The 21753-nt window shown below is 44.6% G+C and overlaps 5 protein-coding genes across 5 annotated transcripts; 4 read left to right on the top strand and 1 right to left on the bottom strand.

The window, feature by feature from the left end:
- Window positions 1–235: 235 nt before the first annotated feature.
- EAF02_000314 (uncharacterized protein) lies at window positions 236–2839 on the top strand. Its single transcript, XM_038896362.1, has 8 exons — window positions 236–573; window positions 698–710; window positions 1138–1170; window positions 1346–1407; window positions 1500–1665; window positions 1727–1886; window positions 1936–2172; window positions 2241–2839. Exons 1-8 carry the CDS (start codon window positions 426–428, stop codon window positions 2394–2396), a joined length of 975 nt encoding a protein of 324 aa, XP_038763221.1. The 5' UTR covers window positions 236–425; the 3' UTR covers window positions 2397–2839.
- A 7420-nt stretch (window positions 2840–10259) lies between these two features.
- Window positions 10260–13613, top strand: EAF02_000313 (uncharacterized protein). The gene is made up of 3 exons (XM_038896361.1): window positions 10260–11003; window positions 11056–11634; window positions 11817–13613. The coding sequence occupies exons 2-3, from the start codon at window positions 11085–11087 to the stop codon at window positions 13064–13066; spliced, it is 1800 nt and encodes a 599-aa protein (XP_038763220.1). The 5' UTR covers window positions 10260–11003; window positions 11056–11084; the 3' UTR covers window positions 13067–13613.
- Window positions 13614–13980: 367 nt separating this feature from the next.
- On the top strand, window positions 13981–16434 carry EAF02_000312 (uncharacterized protein; the record flags this gene model as incomplete). The annotated part of the gene is made up of 3 exons (XM_038896360.1): window positions 13981–15225; window positions 15282–16010; window positions 16141–16434. The coding sequence occupies 3 exons, from the start codon at window positions 13981–13983 to the stop codon at window positions 16432–16434; spliced, it is 2268 nt and encodes a 755-aa protein (XP_038763219.1).
- Window positions 16435–16596: 162 nt separating this feature from the next.
- Window positions 16597–19149, bottom strand: EAF02_000311 (uncharacterized protein; the record flags this gene model as incomplete). Its single annotated transcript, XM_038896359.1, has 2 exons — window positions 16597–18747; window positions 18844–19149. The coding sequence occupies 2 exons, from the start codon at window positions 19147–19149 to the stop codon at window positions 16597–16599; spliced, it is 2457 nt and encodes an 818-aa protein (XP_038763218.1).
- Window positions 19150–19396: 247 nt separating this feature from the next.
- Window positions 19397–20305, top strand: EAF02_000310 (uncharacterized protein). Its single transcript, XM_038896358.1, has 3 exons — window positions 19397–19856; window positions 19947–20007; window positions 20063–20305. The coding sequence occupies exons 1-3, from the start codon at window positions 19399–19401 to the stop codon at window positions 20099–20101; spliced, it is 558 nt and encodes a 185-aa protein (XP_038763217.1). The 5' UTR covers window positions 19397–19398; the 3' UTR covers window positions 20102–20305.
- Window positions 20306–21753: the final 1448 nt, after the last annotated feature.

The following is a 21753-nucleotide window of genomic DNA, read 5'->3' as shown; positions in this document are numbered from 1 at the left end:
TATACGGATCTGATGGGGAAATCGCTCCATTGAGTAATGGAATCGAGGCCGGCATATATGTGCGGTCGTGATAATGGAAAAATTTGCAGTTGATCGCATTACGCCGCTCGGTTCGTGTGCGCAAAACGTCAAACTCCCATAGTGTTATGTGGGTGCAATGCAATGAATGGCACATAGTTACATATAATGGTACGCCAGGGAGGCAAGATATTGTCCGGCGATGAAATTTTCAAGTTGACATTTCAAGACTTTTAATTATTTTCAAATTGTTTTCTTGTCTTGTCTTGTCTTTTGCATATTCAAACTTGTCAAAAATAGCCACCAGGAAAAAGAAAGAAATCTGAAGTTTCAGCCCCCACGGTCACCGCACCCACAGATAGGGCAATATTCCAGAAATATCAGCTTATTATTCGCAATCCTACCCCATGGTACATCGACGAAAAAGTCCTTCTCCAGGAAAGGAAGGAGCCTTTTCGAGAAAACCGCTTCATGATGAGAAATCATCCTTGTTGGGAATTTCCAATCCGTTTTCCACTCGTAATACTCCGATATTAAAACCATGGACCGAATTAGGTGAGTTCTGCAGGAACAAGCAACACTTCCTACACCCTCCCCCCACCAAACTACGCCGTGAAGATTTCTTCGAGAAAGAGGCACAGGCTGATGTTGTGGCGTCGGTCTTACGACGTCTTGATAGAGATATGGCAACAGTAAGTGTCACCTCGGTCTTTTCTCACCAATCCTACTTTGTGGTTGGCTCTTCGTGAAGTTGCAAAGAGGATTCCGAAAATACTCGCTCGCAATACGACATTGCAACGTCTTTACATGTAGCGTGTAATGTATGTAATGTCAGCTGTGCATTCTCTATGCCATCGAAGGATCTGGCGTATGTTTGTTACTACACTCGTACTATGGTTTCCTACACGAATTCCTCGAAGGATTCGACGCTGTTTTCTCTCGTTTGATAAGTGTGGTTTTTAAGTATGAGTGCGACGTTGCGCTTGTGTAATTGATGACATGGAGGGGTCCTTTCAGTCTTGGAGGGGTTATATAATCACTCGACTTTTGATTGAAGGGGAATGGGTGGAGGGGGGGAAATCAGCTGACTGAGATGAGATGCTAATTATTTGTGTGAAGGGAGGATAATCATTTCATCGAGACGGGGTATCGGTATGCAATCTATATTTCCTTTCTTTTTGCTTACCTTGCATTGCCTTGACGTTGCATTCATCTCAACTTATTTAGCTCTCTGAGTAAGGCGTGGGGGAAGGGTGCCACGTGGGTGCTTCAAGCTAGAGGAACTTGTAAAGAACTATTTCTAATATTCGACTTTTTTTGATGATAGAGCGGCATCTAACTCTCTTCGAGAATGTTTTGCAAGTTGGGGATATCTCCACAATGAGACTAGTAAGAATAGACTGACTCCAATGTTACAACACCCTCACCGCGCATGGATGATGTATAATGTTCGAGATACTGAAGCTAAACAAAGTATGTAGTTAATATTTGGTCTCATTTAATTGGGGCAGCGTTGTTCGTGGCTCTACCGGTCTACCTGTACAAGGCTGAGATACCACCTAGATATGCCGTGGCTACCAAGGAAGATATCGTGGTTTGTGGGATGTACTTCTTAGGGGTGGCGATATGCTTTTGCTTGTCGGCGTTGTTAGTTGATAATCTCTGTCCTCTAAGCACGAGGAGGCTTTGTAACTGATGTCATCCGCAGGTACCATACCGTAATGAACCATAGCCAACAAATGGACACATTTGGAGCTCAGCTGGATTTCCAGGGAGTTATTCTTCTGATGTGGGGAGCAACTATTCCTCTTGTATACTATGGTTTCTATTGCGATACCGCAATCCATAGATACTCTTATTGGGCTCTGGTGATTAACCTTCCTTTCTGTTGCTGTGGAGAAAGCTAACTAGAGGAAGTTATCACTGCTAGCAGTCGCTTGCTCAGTATCTACCTTTCAACCTCATTTTCGAGATCCATTTCTTCGACCTGTACGAGCCGCCACCTTTGGCAGCTTAGCTGTGGTCACAATGGTGCCTGTCGTCCATGGTGCGACTGTATACGGCTGGCAAGTACAAAATCAACGGATGGGAATCACCTGGGTTTTGATCACGCTGATGTTGAATGTACTTGGTGCAACAGCATATGCCATCAAGGTAAGAAAGTGAATGAAAGTCTTTGAAGAGATTACTGTTCCCTGCAAAATAAGTTCTGACCGAAACAGTTTCCCGAACGTTGGTTCAGCAAAACGTTTGATCTTTTTGGAGCTTCTCATCAACTCTTCCACATGATGGTGGTACTTGCAGCTCTCGTGTACAGCAAAGCCATTTTACAAGCATTCGACTTTGCCCATGCATACGACCACACATGCAACCGATGAACGTACATACATACCGCTTTCTTCGGATACCGCCAGAACCAATCTCGCCATGGGCATGTTCATCTCTCTTCACCGTTCATAGCGCTTTCAAGGATTGTATGCCGGGCCAGACTTCCACCCACAATCTCTTACATACTTCAAGAAGTCTCGTGATTTTGACGGCCCATGGCAATCTAACGGTACATCCGGAAATGGAAATAAACATCATAGCGTACGTCGCAAACGAGCCTGAAGATTATTGGAAGGGCGAAATAAAAGGTATTGGCACCTTTCAATCTTTGGTTTCGATTCGAAGACGAAGAAAGCGAGACACGTGTACAAAAAAGGCTCACCTACTTTCATATCAACACCCACGCTTGTGGAGAATGACAAGTATTGTATATAATATAGAGTGCATAATTACTATCCATAATACATTGCTAGCAAATCTATCGTAGACCGCATAAACTTTTCCATCCGTCAAACGGGGGATAGCTTCTTCATGCATATGCCTCAACCTTGGTGTACCAGAGTTTGATCTTCAAGACGGCATAAACTTCCGCAGCAAATCATAACAGCGGATGTGGTATTACTATTTCCCCACCTGCTTTCTCTGCGGCATCAACCGCGAATCGTCCGGTTCATGCGATGCTTTGACAGCTCTTGCAATAATATAGAAAATAAAAACTGGATATGGAAGATTGGAAATGATGATGGAGATTGGGAAAGGACAAGGTCATGGATGCCGTAATTGAAATTGTTCTGTGGCTTCATGAAACGTTCTCGAAGGCCCGTCAACAAGGTTGGCGGATATCTAATCCCTCAAGAGACAAGAGGATGTTATTCCTCGGAGAACATGCTACATTTTCGGGATGAATGTCCGTGGCTGCATACAAAAGTGGAACGAGCATTTTTATTAATTGTGTATATCTGAGCTTCCTGAAGGTTTGTTGTAGGTGGATGGGTGGCATTAGGTGGATGCTATGCCACTGGATGGTTATCTCTCTTACGAACATCCGACGTTTTGTTCTGCTTCAGAGACAAGAGGGAGATCAATCATCTTCCTGGAAGCAGGTGCAGGGTATGATATGGAACCCTCAATTGAGGGTAAGGGTATCTGATTTGGCAGCGGACGGGGCCCCCATTTATTTTAAATACCGGAAGGTCAGTAGTGTACCAGAACTTCGACACAAATGGACATGGTTTGTGAAGTATTGGGATGAAACTTATCTCGCTATCATCGCTCAAAGTATCACTAGAACGTCTGCACCCCTCACAATCGATTTTCCAAAACCTTCTTTCCAAGGGCTTACGGCATCGCCTACGGGCCCAAGTGACCAATTGGTAGGAACTGCCGACACTGGCATCTTAATGTAGTACACGCTCATTTCGGCCTCAGATCGACGTCTCGAACTGTTGCGGAGTGATCCTCGAGCAATTGTTCTTGAATAGCTTCGTTCTTGATATTTGTAAACCCACCTGGTTGAACGAAAGTTTGTTATATGCCAGTAGATCATACTAATGAGACATGTACTGCGTATATCCCTTCACGAAGGGTCCTCTTGTATTGGACCCTTCTTTTGGTCTCACTATTAGAATAGGCCATAGACTAAGAGAGTTGTTATCGATAGTTTAAGCTTTTTGCCGCCGCTCAGGCTGTAGAATAGAATACAGTAAGACATATCAGTGGCAAACACATTGGGAGATGCTATTTTGCTATTGTCATGGAAGAGTTTGTGTCAGCAAATTGACTTTCTCCAACTTGTTTGAAACCCGTTCTTCCTTCTATCCGAGCAGCGCCACTCGCCTGCAGTCAAAAGTTCGGGTTTAACGGTGAGCCTCGATGCATAATTTACAACCCTCGAGGGTAGAGACGAAAAATCCGGGGTTTTCGAGCCAGTTCCAGTCCTTCCTCGGCCATTCTTTCCTGCCATGATCAGAATAATAGTGCCGTATCGGTGTACCCGAGGATTCTTTGAACGATGAAAGATCTCGAGGACCACGGTGCCCTCGGAATGCAACTCTAGCCCGTAAACAAGAGTTTGCAAAGCTTCGATTCATTCGTGATCGAGAAAGTATATCGTAAACTATAATACAATACGCTAGACGCATACACCTGAAGGGTAACTGGATTGTCAAATCTAACTTTCAATATTGAGTCGTGCTATGAGATCAGGCTTAGGTAGATATGCGTACATTTCGCATTTCGATTCACTTCGTCACGCGTTATTCCGACCCAGAATAGTAATATTTTCAGACCTGCATAGATCTACAAGAAGATGTCATAGACTCATAGGGTACTGTACCTTCCATCACTTTTGGGTACCTAGATCACCAAGACTAAAATCAAGCAGAATTTTAGTGAGGAAGAGGGTTCCGCGGCTTTGTAGAATCTCGTGCTATAGCGGTAGTTTGTAGATAAGTTAGTCTCTTGACCGATTTTGCCTGGTTCCTACAATTCCATTTGATGACAAAAAGTCGCGCCAGCAAGCACAATCTCTGGTAAAGTAGAGACGTAGTGTTATTCATTTCCAGGTCCCATCCCGCTGGGACATCTGACAACCGTCTTTCTTTGCGTGGAGCCATCGGTTGATATGTAACCTGACTCGAATGGCAAGGAAGGACACTCCACATAAATCGATGGTATTGTGATCTTTGACCTACCTTCTTCCAATAGTGAAGCTTGTCAAGGTCAAGATTGAATGGACGAGGGCATTAGGAATACCAAACCCGCGAGCCGTGAGTGGGTCACTGTAGATTCGAGATTGAAAATCATTTGAATTGAACCCAAAATATGGCCAGCCCGATAGCCTCGCCAGCGAGCGGCCAAGCTAGGGTTTGGGGCTCTAGGAATGAATCCCCGCTGACTAGCCCGACTGGCGTGATATAGTAGTACGCTCCATATCATTGGCATTACCCACGGGAACAACCGAAGGAACTTTCAGATGACACCGGTAAATAGAAATCATAAATGGGATGGACAGAAAAATCGGGACAAAACTTAGATTCCTATGAAGTAAGGACTCGGATTCGGAATTGGACTGAGGACTGGGACTGAGGACTGGGACTGGGACTGGACTGGCAGACTGGGACTGGCAGACTGGGACTGGCAGACTGGGACTGGACTGGGACTGGGAATTGGACTGGGACTGGGAATTGGACTGGGACTTGGACTTGGACTTATGATTGTTCAAGATTGACAGGTTTATGTTGTTCCTGCTTTTTGGATGCAAGAATAAGTAAGTAAAGTCAATCAATCAGCAAGCAAGTAAGTAATAAGTACAGTAAGTATGTATTCATACATGCATATGCAACATTTGCTGAGGTCGAGGTCAAGGTCTCTGCAACCTGCTTTGCTTTCATCTTTCATCTTTCATCATATTGTCAAGCATTCTCTCTGTTCCTGCTTTGTTCCTGCATCGGTTCCTGCAGTAGCAATCAGCAAATTTGGAAATGGGGTGGGTGGACCGCACGTAACGAAGCCATTCATTGCCCGATTGGTGAATCATAATTTTAATGGGTAAAGTGATGGATATATACGGAGTCCATAGAGAAGGTACCATTCTGACCGACCGATAAGAAAACGGATTGGATTGCAACGGAAAGCCGTCAGAATGGATCATCCACTCAGAATCCCTACCTTCTTTTTTCCCCTTCCCTTTCCCTTTCCCTTTCCATTTCCTAACTTTCCTTTCACCGCGACCATGACCGTGAACTTGCCGGGTCGAGGACTAGGACAGGGCTCCCTAGTAAGGTTCATATCGCAACTTCTTCTGGAAGTTCACCGAAGAAGGTTTAGTCTAGCTTTACGATGTAGAGAAATGATTCTATGGATTCGATTCTACGGATTCAACCTAGGGAGGGAGGGTATGGTATGGTCAGGAAGGGTATGGTATGGTCAGGTACGGATGGGATGGTATGATGGTATGATGGTATGATGGTATGGCTCTCTATGGTATCAAAATCCATGTCAGCCAATTCATTACGGATTGGATTCGATACAAAGTAATAATGAAATGCTACCCCATTATGCAGGCCTCGGTCAAATCAGTCGACTCCACCACATTCAAGTTATACTTTGTTGCACCAGCCTCTTTACCCTTGCTATGCCTGACGGTTGATTATATTTGACAAAAAGCAGCAAGGGAATCCAAACCAAACAAGAAAATCATTCTCTCTCCGCTCCCCCGGAAGCGTCCAATGATATGAGAAAGGCTCTCTCTATGTTTAGATCGGCTACACACAAACTTGCATTAGAATATCACTGCAGAGTGCCACTTTTATGCAACATGCAATATGCCAGTAGGAAGTGGTGATGTGATGATGATTGTCGCGCAACCACCACTAATGAAATCCTATGCACCTTCTGCCCATCGTTATTCGCTCTCGTTGGGAAATGTCATTCAGGAACCAAAAGAAGCAGCCAGCACAAGACCTAAATGTTTGGTTCGTGTAATGAACTAGAAGCATCAGCGTCCATACCACACCAGCTGGATGTTACCATATTGGATGTGATAGGGTAGGCATCCCACCAAGTATGCCTCAGCATTCCACATTGAAGCCTCGCACCTCGTGTGTCGCTTTATTGTGATATTAAGAATCATCATCGACAGGCTGTGGGAATTGGGCGAAACGCTGTGCATTATTGGAAAAGTATGTGCATGCCATTTTATGCAACCATCTTAGTTCTTCTCGGCGCTAGGTGGACGGGACTTCATCCTATCGTTATGGTTATCACCTTATCGATTAGACGTAGAAGAGTGGGCGTGAAGGAGCTCCTGGTCATATGAGGTCAGATTTTACACATACAGAATCTTCAAATGATGATGTTTTGCCATGTTTGGAGGGATTTAGACTCTTAGTGGTCAAGAGGACGTGTGTGGAATCAAGGTTCAACCCGATGGAAACGATAGCCCAATACGCGGCCTAATCGTTCGTGTGATAGTACATGATAAACTTTAGATCATCTCAAACGCCGGCGTCTAAGGAATAAGGGCTCCGTCTCAACCATATATTTGACTTTTCTCAGGCGTGTTCACATGAAAGACAGTGTTTCAATTGCCAGTTCCAGACTGCGGCTACAAACTTTCTTTTGGTGGGATGTTGGTGGTACAAAACTTGCTTGCAGAGTGTATCAGTACCACTGAGTAAGCCGCAACTCTAAAAATCTCTGAATAATGACTTGTCAGCGTAATAAACTGACGAAGTCGGATCTAATCAAATGTCTCGCGGGAGGCGGGGAGACTATCTGATCTTATCCTGTTCATCGAAAGTAGAGAGAAGGAGATCGCTGTTTCATCTTTTCATGATGGCGTCTTTCTTCTCCCCCACAAATCAACCTTTGCAGTAGACGCGGGGCAAAGCGCTCTTAGAGGAAGCTGAAGGAGGGCTGAATCTAAGGATCACTTCTCTATCGATAGGGAAAAGGGTTTTTCTTCTTCTCATCTTGGGGGCGAAGGAAGGTAGGAAGGATGGATGCATATTGGATGCATACGATGTCATCTAAGGTTACCTCCGGCGAACTAGGAGCTGTAAGCTGTGAATTGCTTACAACGTAGGTAGTTGTAGAAGAGAGAAAAAGGACCATAACAAGATGTGATAGGTTGAAACCCACGACGCCGAAATTAGCAGAGAGGATTGCTCATGTAGTCGATGAACCGGAGACGTTAGCCAAATCGAGGTACCTAGAGTTCGTAGCACAACGGCAAAAGTAAAAGTGTTGGGTAGCGCTGTTGGATCATTTTGCATTATCGCCTTCACCATGCACGAATCACACTTTAGATTCATGTAGATATCCTAAAACGGTCTTTTGATGCATATTTGAGGGTGCGCTTCACGATATGAATGGCCCAGCAATGTGTTTCGTGTTTCGCGTCTCGCTTTAAACTTTTTCCCATTTGTTCCTTTGCCTTCTGAAGTTTTGGATCATCCAAATAAAAACAAGTTAAAACAACATCACCACCGAATGCTTGGGTTGGTTCAATGTTGTTAAAGACAAGATCCCAAAGTTTATTAGGTCAAGATATGTTTCCCTTTGGACTCAGATATCTGGGCTCGTGGATGTGATTCGCATCGCCAGTCGGAGAAGCCGTATTAGATGAGGGGCCTGTTTTCTTCTGATCACGCCAACTATAGGATTCTATTGGCACTGATGATTTACACGGGAGTGATGTGAAGAAGAATTTTCTCCAATGCGGCGGCAGGGCTGAGGTGAGGTGGGCTGTGTATGGTTAGTTATTATAGATTGATGTCAGTGTCATCAATGATATATACAGTGGACCATGAGGCAAACTTCATCAAGATTCCTACCTGGCAGGCAGTAGGTACGAGTAGAGTAGTATGAAGGAAAATATTATCTAAACTGTCTAAACTTGTCGATTTTGCTAAGAATATACTTTTCCGAGAGAAATGTGTATGGTTGAGTTTTGGATGGATGGATAGATTTAGAAATGTCTATTGAATTGATTTGGATCTTGACGTGGGCTGTTATTGAATAGACAATAATAATGATTAGCTTTTCCATGGCATCCCGAATAAATAATGTGTCGGTCGTAATCTCCGTCCACCACGATTATCATAGGTTGAGATCCACCATGGGATGTTTGGCACGAATGAATAATGAAAATGAATTGAAATCATGAGTTGGTGTTGTACTTTTTATCTTATTTTAGATAACCTTGATAGGTGCAGTAGTTGAACAGCATAGAGCATAGCTGAAGTTTATGTTAGTTGGCATTAGCAAATGCAGTGGAAGCAAGAGTAGGTAGTAAGTAGCTTCTAGCTATCTAAACTTTGAATGACGAACTTCAAACTTCAGACTTCAGACTTCAGATTCAAACTTCAAACTTCAAACTTCAAACTTTGATCCTCGACTCGAACTTCTACGTGGGCTCTTCTAGCTGGCTAGCTGGCTAGCTAGCTAGGTATATGTTGTTGTTGCACACCTACATACTTGAACGTTATGGTATGACCTCAGAAATAACGCAAATAGCAGCTACCTCGTAATTTGAGGGAAACAGTGACGCAGTATTCGCAAATAAGATACTCGTAGCTTGTAAACTGTAACCTGTAACTTGCTTGTAACTCGTAACTCGCAACTCGTGCTTGTCCAGGACTCCAGGTCCGTTTTCTCAACGAAGCCACCACCCTAGCCGTTTCTCATAGTGTGCTGTGTCGTATATATTCACTCGTATGGATAATACATAATACATAATGCTATGATTATGATTATGATACCTTACAAGTTACCACGCTCCCACTCTACTTTAGTCTCTCATTCGGGCTTATGCATGCATGCACAATGCTCTACGGTCGTGCGCTCCTTAACCTTCTCGCCGCTTTTGAATGTTGGAAAAAAGTATACCGAGTGGCTAGCGAGGCGAGGGAGAGAGAAAAGGAAAATGGGATAAAATAAATAATCATTATAATCACAATCACAATCATAATCACAATTATAATAAAATCGAATAATGAAATAAAAATAGAGTGGCTTGAGATTCATTCGAATGCTCAAGTCAATAACTAATGATTATTGGTCATTAACCTACGATGTATTAGACCTTTCCCTCCTCTTCCCTTGAGCCATTCATGACCGCCTCTTCCTCCATGCCCTTTCAATACCCAGGACAAATAAACTGTCCGTACAAGGACCCTAGTATTGCGTGGATGTGTAGACTTATTAGACTATTCTATTCCATGTTCAGTAATATATCTCCTCGACTCTCTCCACTTCCTCTCATACCTGGCATAGTCCAGTACCACCCGAGCCACCAGAACGAATCCACTATGGCCACTAATCTACTAGAATCCGTGTATTAGTCCAGAAAATCAAAAAGTTCCCGGAGAATCATCACTTTCTTAAAGAGCAATAGCGTCGAACACGAAAATGCTAGGATTCCAAATCCACAATCGTACTAGATTTAGAAATTTCCATGCTACTCCATCAATCTATTCGTCCATCCCATCTCAATCGCTGCCGGTTCCCCCAGACAGGGTCCTGGACGCCGACTCACCACATCCACACCTATCTCACCCACTCATTGCTTTCTTGTTCCTGGCCCACCCGTTTCCCATGCCTTCGCCTGAGACTTGGCCTTTCGGTCGCACTGCCTATCTTACCCTCTATCACTCTCGTTGATCTTTCGAGATCTTTACTTTATTTGCAGGGTCCCCGTCACCACCTTCGTTTGTTCATCTTGTCTAGGTTTCCCTCATCGCTACCATATTCTTCTTATACCGACTAACGGTTTCCTTTTTGTAACTCAATCTTTTGGAACATCTTCGACTTGCGCTTTTTTATATTACAAGCCTCCTCGAACTTCTTCTGTACCTTCCTTTGGCATTCTGCTATTGCTCTTGTTCTGTTATCTCGCACTTCGATAATCTACTACTATATTGCACTGAACCATTGTGTCGACATCAATCTATCATTCCACTTGACGAGCCTATGTATAATCAGTTACTCCAACATTGCCATTATTAGACAGATCTCCCTGCAGCTGTTGTCCGCCCCTCACTCATTACTTGCGAAGCCTTGTATTACTTGATTTAGCATCGACATCTTGACTAACGTGGTCTGCCAACAAAGTACCTTAATCTACCAAACCATCCTAACTAGAATTCAAATCGGTACGTTGTGCTTGGATACAGGGTCCGAGGAATGCAAACTGACGTCTTGCAGACCAGCCGAGAAACCAAGGGATACTCACCATGGACTCTTACGCACAAGCAATGGGACAATCCCCATTTTTCTACTACAACCCAGACCCAAAATCAGACAACCGTCAACATGGTCACTTCTCTCAACAACCAAGCCATATGCCTATGCCTATGTACCACCAACACGCTCAAACCCTCCCATCGACACCAATGTACTCCAGACCAAACTCTTCGTCTTCGCAGCCTCCAATGCAGCAGAAGATCTTCAACTCTGGATACCTTGGACACATGACACCAATGTCCTCACCACGCCCAATGTATCAAAAGCCCACCATATTGATTCAAGACCATTCCCCAAGACTGATCTTAGATTCGGAAAACGAACACGACATGTACTATTACCCAGCAACCCCACCACTTTCAGCATCTTGCAGTGTCATGAGCAGTCCATCGAGCTGTGACATTCTACCCACCCCAGTTAACAGTGTATTTTTTGGTGCTGAGAGTTTCGAGGGTGTTAAGGAAGGATGTGAGGGTGAGGTTCAATCGGAGAATCTTGCCGGTGAATGGGCTCGCTGCGGGTCTCCACCTATGACACCAGGTATGCTATTTCAATTTTCGTCCTCACCATCTCTAGAATTGTTTGAGAACGGATAACGACAGTAAATTGCGATTATCCATTTGACAATTCTCATAATAATTGTTAACGTTAATGTTTTCAATATTTTGATGCAACAATAATAATTATTGGAATAATTTACTGACGAGGCTACCAATTTTCAGTGTTCATCCATCCAAATTCGCTTAGCTCGCACGCTAATGAACTCCTGTCTGCCACTTCTTGCCCTTCGCTTTCACCTTCTCCTTCCCCTTATCCTCGCTCCGTCACCTCTGAACAATCCGACTTCGACTTCTGCGATCCAAGAAACCTCACAGTTGGTTCCTCAATTCTACCTCCGACTTCAAACCCAATTTTGACTTCGGGTCGTGAATTCTCCACTTTACCAACCCTCTGTGCAGCTGAAGAAGAAGAACATCAATACATGTTAGGGGGTAGTGACGCATTCGCCAAAATCGAAACACGTGCGAACACTTTTGATTTCACCACAACATCCAACCACAGTCTTCCTACTTTTGATCACATTTCCGAGCTCGATTCGGAAGACGAATTTGTTAATGGTCTTGTAAATTTCCCTTCTACCGATAACGTTCAATTCTTTGGTAACAAGAGACAACGCACTGTATCTGATCTCGTTTCCCCTGAATCAGAGACATTCATCAGCGAGGACGATTTTGAAGATTTTGAGGATCTTGAAACCGAGAGATTTGCAGTTGCCTGCCTTCCAAGCCCACCTGCTTCAGGCTCTGAAGCTGAACCCAAGAAGGAAAAACGATCAAAGAAATCAAAGATCGTTCATTGCGACGAAGATAGCTCGGAATTTGATTCTATGGTCCGATCCCGAAAATTCACTGTCCCAATGAATAACTTATCGGGCGCTCAGCCACAAGAGACTTCTGCCGACCACCAACAAACATCCACCGCACCAAGTCAATCCGGTTCTTCAGAAAGCAACAACATGATGGGCTCATCAGGATCAGACGCTGCCAACACTCATCAAGCACCAGTCAATCGTCGCGGCCGCAAGCAATCCTTGACTGAGGACCCTTCCAAAACATTCCACTGCAAGCTTTGCAACAGACGTTTCCGCAGACAAGAACATTTGAAGCGCCATTACAGATCCCTCCACACTCAAGAAAAGCCATTCGAGTGCCATGAGTGCGGTAAGAAGTTCTCCCGCAGCGACAACTTATCTCAACACTCTCGCACTCACGGAAGTGGTGCTATTGTCATGGGCGTACTGGAAGATGGCGAGGTACCTGGCGACATGGAATCTGGCAGCGACGGAGAGCAAATCAGAGCCCTTGGCACCGCACTCTTCACTGCAGCCGCGGGTGCATCTGGCAGTGAAAGCAGCGGTACCGATAGTGAGTCCGACAGCCAATCCCGCAAGAAGCGCAAGAGATCCGAATAAACGTCGGTGTACGAATACTTGATTGGCCGGAGTACGCCGTTTACGAAACTTACGAACACAAAAATTAAACACAACACTTCATATTTGGACTTGCGAATTGCTTGTTATGTGTTGGGCATTAGGGATAAAGGTTACATTGACGCTGTCATGATGATTTGGGAGGATTGTTTGAACACAAAAGTCACTGTCCCGTGTATGTGTTGCTATTTTGCGCACTTTTTTCACCATTCTTGTACTTTACTTTACTTTATTCAACTTTGTATTTGTCGTCGGTTTAGCGTGATGATGGATGGTCTGAGGTACAACAACCTTTCAAAGCGTGTACTTTGATGATGGGAAGCAAGGGAAATTATTTTCTTACATTCGTTGTAATAAATATCAGTGGAGCTGTTGATGGAAAGCGGGCGACCGTCTCTGATCTTTTGCTTTGCAATTTTCTCTTCAGAATTACTTGCGTAGCTCTTGGGTCTTGCCTTATGCTGGCCAGAATGTTGAGATATACCAACAGACTACAAATACAATAAAATAAATACATGTCATAAACATAAACTTATCCTCTCATCATGAAATCGTGACCCAAGTGACCCAAGTGACCTTGATGATTGTGATAGTCCGCTTTGCAGGAGTGGTGTTTAGAGTGCCTGAGGCATGTATATCGTAGATTTAAACCCTCCAGACCAAGTGATTTGAGTGTCCGAATTGATGTGAACATTTGATAAGTTTGGATGTTTGAAACGGCTTGATTATACTTATTGAGGGCCAAAAATTAGGATTTTGTATTTGAAATAATGATACGGACAAAAAGTCGAGTGCGTCCCAATATAAATTCTAACAACGCCTAAATTTTCGTTTGCCCACATTGTTCTCGCGAGCAAAATCTGAAATCCCACCCTACCGTCCTAAAACAGATAGTCATGTCCGAATCTCTCAACGTGATCGCCTTGGTATCGGGTGGAAAGGACAGTTTCTTCTCAATATTACACTGTATTCAGAATGGACATAAAATCGTTGCTCTAGGAAATCTTCATCCACCTCTCACTGAGCCACAAACGGAAGAAAGCGATGGTATTCACAAGGATGAAAATGATCTTAATAGTTTTATGTATCAGACTGTAGGACATACCATTATACCATTGTATGAAGAGGCTCTTGGAATTCCATTATACCGACAGGCTATTGTTGGCAGTGCTGTTCAAACGGGGACAAGTTATGATCATGCGGATCTCACGAGTTCTGGTGCCGAAGAATTGGTAGAAAAGACAGATGGAGATGAGACGGAATCTCTGGTTCCTTTGTTACAAAGAATTAAAGATGCGCATCCGGAAGCAAATGCTCTTAGTACAGGTGCAATACTATCTACATATCAACGAACACGCGTTGAATCTGTGGCAATACGATTAGGACTCGTGCCTCTTTCGTTCTTGTGGCAGTATCCGATTCTTCCACCTGGTATGCAGATTTCTCTTCTGCAGGATATGCAAGCTGTAGGATTGGATGCGAGAATTATTAAGGTGGCGAGTGGTGGACTCGATGAGAGTTTTCTGTGGGAAAACGTTGCGAGTGAGAAGGGGATGCGGAGAGTGGAAAGAGCCATGAAAAGATTCAGTATTGATGGTGATGGAGCTGTGTTAGGTGAGGGCGGCGAGTTTGAAACTCTGGTTGTGGATGGGCCGAGTTGGTTATTCAAAAAGAGAATAGTAGTGAAGACAGAAGACACGAGGATCGTAAGGGAAGGTGGAGGATCTGCTTGGATACAGATAAGAAAGGCTTCTTTAGTGGATAAAGAAAGCATCGAGAACAAGGAAAGCTCGTGTAGAGTACCGGAACTGTTTGACCAGAGATCTTTGGAAACCCTATCTGCGTTGGACAAAAATGATCATTCCTACGACCTTTCCACGTCAAGCACACCGGGTAGCGGATCATTGGCATCGCCAATGTGGGAGCTCAAATCTTTGAGTGCTAACGGCATCGAAGGCCGCAACATGATACATTGGACAATTATACCAGAAAGTGCCTCTTGTTCATCGATATTAGACGAAGCCAAAAGTGTCGTGGAATCCATAAAAGCGCGACTCAATCAAGCATCGTTGAAAACCAGCGACATCGTTTCGACCATGATTATGCTACGCTCAATGGAAGATTTTACAACAATCAACAAGGTACTTCCAATTACAACTTGATGCCTCACCAACATACATATCTGACACATCTATAGATCTACGGCACTCTCTTCCCTCATCCCAATCCACCATCTCGCGTAACCATCTCCTGCGGATCCTCGATGCCCCTAAACAAATCTCTAATAATTCATCTCACACTGCATGTTCCCTCGGCTACCTCGTCACCCCGCAAAGCTCTACACGTACAATCACGTTCCTACTGGGCCCCTGCCAATATCGGGCCATACTCCCAAGCCAGTTCAATCCCCTCCTCGCTGTCCTCCTCTCAAACCCTCACCGTCGCCGGACAAATTCCTCTCATCCCCCACACCATGCTTCTTCCCACCTCATCACCCTCATCCTCACCCCCCTTCCACATCTCCACCATCCTCTCCCTCCAACATCTCCTCCGCATCGCAGACGCCACCTCCATCAAATGGTTCACCAGCGCCTGCATCTACATTCCCACCCCGCCCCCCACCTCCCCACCCATCCTCTCAAAAATCGCCTACCAAGCCTGGAAACACATCCACGCCCCCCCATCCCACGATTCGGACCACGATTCCGACGCCGAACCGCGCGATCTCTGGGAAGAAAAATTCCGCTACTCCAACACCACTCCCCTCTCAAATGAACACGCGACAACCACGTATCCCGATCACGATATCCTGCAATCGAATCCCCTTACGATCCCACCTTTCTGGACCGCGGAGGTGGAATCCTTGCCCCGTGGAAGCGAGGTGGAATGGCATGCGCATGTGGGCGTATGCGATGGTCCTATTGATGTTTGTTTTCTTTCTCTTTCTCTTCTCTTCTCTTCTCTGTTTTCCTTTTTTTTTTTTTTTTTTTTTTTTTTTTTTTTTTTGCTTACTGAAGAGATAACAATACAATAACTAACGACCACCTTCACAACAGATAAAGAATATCGAGACGCACGAGCACCGCGGCAATTCGCTCACGACTTTTTCTACACGTCATACTGTTCTTACTTTTCCTTGTGATGTTAGTCCTTCACCTGATGATCTTAAAGATGACTCTAGTAATCGCGGGTTGATTCATTTGGTTTACGTGGATACATCGCTTGTCGATGTGAATAAGTTTTTAAGTGTAGGATGGGAAGGTAAAGGAGTGATACCTTGCAAGAGTTTATGGGATGGCGAGGGGAGAAGATTGAGCACTGTGATTGTATTCTGGGGAGATGCGAGGTAGAGATGATGAAAAAAGACTTGTGATGTTGAATAGATTTTCGATTGGGATATCTAATGAATATCTGATATGATATGATGTGATATGATATGATTGGTGATGCTGAACGAAATCTCGATATTAAGATACTTCCGAAATTGTCATTGTCCCTATCTCTTTGCTGGACTACCAACCCCCACCACCCCCTTTCCCTCCAAACCCACCCTCCTCAATCTTCTTCATACCCTGTCCCCTTTGACTCTTCTGCTGCGCCGCCTCATGTTTCCTCAACTCTTCTGGCACCCTACTAATGCTGCTCTTTGTCAACATCTGCTTCAAATCATACATCGTATCGCTATCCTCATTGCCCAAGAATGTGATCGCCACACCACTCTTCCCTGCTCTTCCCGTTCTACCAATACGATGAGTATAACTCTCAATATTCGTCGCCATGTTGAAGTTCACTACCAACGATACATCAGGCACATCAATACCACGACCCGCCAAATCAGTCGCAACGAGCACATTAGTAGCGCCAGAACGCACAGATGCCAGAGCTGCTTCACGCTGCTCTTGAGTTTTGGAACCGTGGAGTGTAACGGATGTGAAGCCCATATGTTTGATATCACGAGCCACAGCATCGCAGTTACGCTTAATGTTAACGAAGACGATGATAGGAGGTGCGAATTCACCCGAGGCAAGAATCTCATTGAGACGCTTCTTGCGTTTATCCTCACCGGAAACAAATTCGACGCGCTGTTCGACAGTCTCGACGGCCTCTCCAATATTACCAATGGTGACAATTGCAGGACGACGAAGATACTTTTTGGCGATTTTTTCGACTGCTGGAGGCATAGTGGCTGTGTACATCATAGTTTGACGATAACGGTCCTTGCCTCCCAGATGCCTACTCATCGCTTGGGCATCTTCTGCATCATCTGTATCTGGCTTTTCGTTACTGACCGGAAGGGCATCCAGAATTTTATTCACAGATTCTTCGAATCCAAGATCAATCATACGATCTGCTTCGTCCATGATGATATAACAACATTGCCCAAGGACTAGAACTCTTCTTTCTATACAATCAACTAGACGACCGGGTGTCGCAATGATAATTTCAGCACCGTTACGAAGATTGTAAGATTGTTCTTCCAGAGAATGACCACCAACGATACTAACACAAGTGAATCCAAGGGGCGTTGCAAACTTCTTGGCTTCAACTTCAATTTGCTGTGCCAGTTCACGGGTAGGCGCGAGAATGATAGCATACGGTCCATCGTTCTTCGTAAATTCGTTCAGTGGAGGCAGTTCGGAAATGTAAACCAGTAATGGCAGCAAGAAGGCCGCGGTTTTACCCGAACCAGTAACAGCAACACCGATCAAATCTCTTGCTTGTAATGCTATAGGGATAGCAGCTCTTTGTACCGCTGAGGGCTCGTCATAACCAACTTGATGGATAACGTCCAGAAGACGTTTTGGTAACTTGGATTCTGACCAATTCCGCATGGGGTTTGGAATCGCTCCTCCTTTTGTACTGATATTGAAATCTTCCTTGAAAATACGCCAATCTCGTTCTCGCATGTGTTCCAATTTCTTCTCACTCCAATGTTTGTCAAGTGAGTTCCTGCCGGCATCTTCTTTCCTCCGCCTCTCCATTTCCACAATTTCTCTTGCACGCGCGCCTCCAGCTTCCGCATCTCGTTCTTCTAAAGCCTTCGCATATTTCAGAGTTGCTCCTTCGTCTTCAGCAAAGCCGGCCAGTCTACCTCGACCATATAGACCTGCTTCCGCGCGGTTTTGGTAAATAGGGTTATAATCTGGGCTAGTATCCTCCTCGGCATTCCACTCAAAGTTAAACTTCTTCTCCGTCGTCCTTCTCCGTTTCTTCTTCGCGGAAAATGTTGATTGATTTGTTTCGGCGCCCATATATCGCGTTCTTATCAAAGCAGCTTGAAGATCTTCCGCGTTCGCAGGTCGTTTCTCGCCAGCTACAGAAGCTTTACCCGTACCTGCCGCAGCCGGTTTAGCTGGTTTTGGCGGTGGCTCCATATCGTTCGGCTTATCACTGGAACTTCGACTTTGTTGACTGTTCCGCATAGCTCGAGGCCCAGTGGGCACAAAAGAGGAATCTCGACGCCCATTTTCCTGTTGATATGATCGTTCATAACCATCTCGGCCATTCGTAGCAGATCCATATCCGTTTCCATTTCCATTGTCACTTCCTACAGATATCCGGTTATCCTGTTCCGCCTCACGTTTACGCTTCTGTTCTTCGACCTCTTTTGCTCTTTTCTCAAGAGCCAGTTTCTCTCGAGCAGCTTTTGACAGAAATTTAGGCTGTGATTTCATATAATCAGTATTGGTTCCAGGAAATACTAGACATGCATTGTGAACATGGCTGCCAGCTTCATGTGAAAGGGAGAGAATGCATACCTTAGCTGCGGCTTCATCTGCCTCTTTCTTCTTCTTCAAAATATCTTCGATGCTCAGTGGACCTGGTTTTGGAGCTCCCCAGCCCTTCTTCTTTTTGGGTTCTGGGGGAGGAGGCTGTAACTCGGAGGGAGGAGGTGGTGGTGGAAGATCGCTGGAAGGGGGAGGAGGAGGAGCTAATGAGCTTGGGGGTGGTGGAGGAACGAATAAATCTGGAGGTGGAGGTGGAGGGGATGGTGGTCTTCCATCGTTATCGCTCGGGGGCGGCGGTACTGCATCAGTGCTATTCGAGTATCCATTTGAAGCCATGATTGAAAATATGAGAGGTACAATGGGTGTCTCAAAATCAGATAAAACCTGTAGCTTTACAAATGTCCGAGGAATAAAACCTGCGAAAGAGTTGACGCAATACAAAATAACTTTAAAGATTGAATATTGAAGACAAGGCTGAAGGGTCGAGGCAACCAAAAGACTTCAGCTTACATAATCACCAATCATGAATTTTATTTTGACATCAACAACATCACGAAATCTCAGCCTTTTGCGACAATCAAGATGCTGAAGCCCGTTCAATATGTGAAGCTTGCGCAATCGCTGCCACCGCAGCTGCAGAGATTTTTTGCCCGTTACCCACCTCAAGCCATTCTCCCGCAGGCCAACGCTGTCAACACGACTTCAGATGCGGCGACATCAGAAGCTGTGAGCAAGGCTACCTCGAAGATCGAGGAAACTTTGGATCAACCTACACACCCAGCAATTACAGAGGCGACGTCGCCATTCAGGCCTCACAAGCATCCAGTTACTGGGAAATGGCATGATCCAGTGTTTTCTCTCAGACGACAAGCGGATTTGTGCAAACTTGCAAGGCAACATGGAGTAGAGGAACTTTTACCTCTTTCTGTGAAGAGTACAGAGGAGAAATTACGCAAGAGGATGGAGAATGGACTGAGGGTAAAGGGTACTGGTGTTGGACAGAGAGTCAAGGGAAAGGAATCCGAGAGAACATTGAAGTCGAGGTATGTTTGGTTCTCGCATTTGATGGACTGGTCGAAGCTTTGATCTTGCGTTTTTTTTTGATACATCTACTAATTCACGGTTTGCAACAGATTGGAGAAGAGAAGAAAGGCTATGTTGGAGATGCCACAGATGATACAGACGTGGAAAGAGGTTTGTCTTCCTATATTGACCCAAGTTAATGTTCGGCTACTGATGAATATCGCAGAGAGGTCATGGTCGTGGATGGAAGAAGTGGCCAAAATAGATATGATAATGAAGATTATTTGGCGCAATGTCAGCCTCGTAGCAAGACTACTTGTTGTACAAACACCACATTGGGAATGACTGCATGGGAATGGGCGTTTCAAAATATTGTAGAATTGTGCAATTACATGCCCCCTCTTTCGCAAATTGAAAAATACCCATGATACACTTTGGGTAGAAATTCAAGAACTGTATGTCTACTTATTGGATCATGTGAAGTCTTGTGTGAATTGAGGATCTTGAGGTTCACTTTGAGATGCACCTCTTAATCGCACTTGGTTATTTAGCACGTGCAATGTGATCGAATCGACTTCCAAGAATCTACACCAAATGGTTGGTCGAATGAATGTAGCCAGCCTTTCGAAGACTTACCAATGCGGCAAATATTTGAATCCTGGACGTGAGAGATGCCATGTATAGCAGGCTGTAATATGGATATACTCTATAAGCTTGATACAAGCTGTAAACGCCAGCTTGAAGCCAACTCCATGCGTGATAGCGTTAGTGAAACACGTATGGAATGGTTCTTTCTTGAATCATTTGCCATCAACATGTTTTGATAGCATGTAAACTCCACATGGCCAGACCCAAAATTGATGAGTGGCAAAAAAAAGATTCGCGGTGATGTGGATGTATTTCGAGATGATAGCCGAATTTCTAACTCAGGGGGTTTGTCGAGCCAGCCAAATTTATGGATTAAAGATATTCCAAATCGCTACTTTGAGGTCTGTAACCGCGGATCAGGCACGGGAGGGAATGTAATGTCACATTTGCACATGCTTCTATCGACCTCTTCTTCTACGAAGTACTCCCTCGCAGAGTAATGCGAATGAAGATACCGAGGCTTGGATAAATTGGTAAAGTGATGGCACAATTGGATACACCCAAGACCGGAGGACTAGGTAATCAATCAGGAAGGAAGGAAGACTTTCGGGATATGGTATTATGTATCGTTGGTATCGTAGTATCATAGTATGGCACGGCATGGCAATTGGTATCCTCTTAGCAAAGAATTTGAACTCTTCGACCCTCTCTACCCTTGTAGCGATCATTCGTTTTCAAGCCCCAACAAAAAAATAGAATCCATGGGTCCTCAAAATTGTTGGGGAAATCGTTTCGGGTAAATGGACGGATTGGGTTTAGTCTCGAACCCTTTTCTGCAAGCTTGAATACAAGGGGAACTCAATATGATGAGGATGTGATTGGTCAATGGTAACATCAACATAGCTTTCCATTTGTAGGCAATATTCTTTCTTTGCAAATTATTAGTAGCCATCGAGTGAAGTTGATGCTTGCTGACCACCTCGCCTTGATCTGGAGTTCATTCTCAGAAAAAGTGTGTGTGTGTGTGTGTGTGTGTGTGTGTGTGTGAAGATGCAGGTGGTACTTTTCATGCATATTAGAAACCAGCTGAAATCGATATATGAAAACTGGACCTATGAGGCAGAACTCTTCTTTTGTATCTAGGTATAGGTATATATGGGGGGCACATTGATTTATCTGGGCTTTTCTTACACAAGCTGAATGAATGCTGTGTCTACTGGTACACCGGCAAGCCTTCTGCGCTGAGCTGGTTGAGCCACTGTGCCACTTTGCCATCCATTGATTGTGTACAGTATTCTCCGGATGTACTCTAGCGGTGAGTAAGTAAGA

This window comes from Botrytis sinoallii, assembly GCF_014898435.1.
Source record: "Botrytis sinoallii strain Bc 23 chromosome Unknown BSIN_001, whole genome shotgun sequence".
Taxonomy (NCBI): Eukaryota; Fungi; Ascomycota; class Leotiomycetes; order Helotiales; family Sclerotiniaceae; genus Botrytis; species Botrytis sinoallii.
The sequence above is the reverse complement of the archived record's forward strand: the minus strand, read 5'-3'. Positions and strand labels throughout refer to the sequence as shown.

What these genes read in the sequence shown, in the direction of transcription:
- EAF02_000313 (XM_038896361.1), top strand. Translation starts at nt 11,085, where the DNA reads ATGGACTCTTACGCACAAGCAATGGGACAATCCCCATTTTTCTACTAC. An exon ending in GTCTCCACCTATGACACCAG is followed by an intron (nt 11,635 to 11,816) that starts GTATGCTATTTC and finishes ACCAATTTTCAG; the next exon opens with TGTTCATCCATCCAAATTCG.
- EAF02_000314 (XM_038896362.1), top strand. Translation starts at nt 426, where the DNA reads ATGGTACATCGACGAAAAAGTCCTTCTCCAGGAAAGGAAGGAGCCTTT. An exon ending in ATATCTCCACAATGAGACTA is followed by an intron (nt 1,408 to 1,499) that starts GTAAGAATAGAC and finishes CAAAGTATGTAG; the next exon opens with TTAATATTTGGTCTCATTTA. An exon ending in TGCTTTTGCTTGTCGGCGTT is followed by an intron (nt 1,666 to 1,726) that starts GTTAGTTGATAA and finishes TGTCATCCGCAG; the next exon opens with GTACCATACCGTAATGAACC.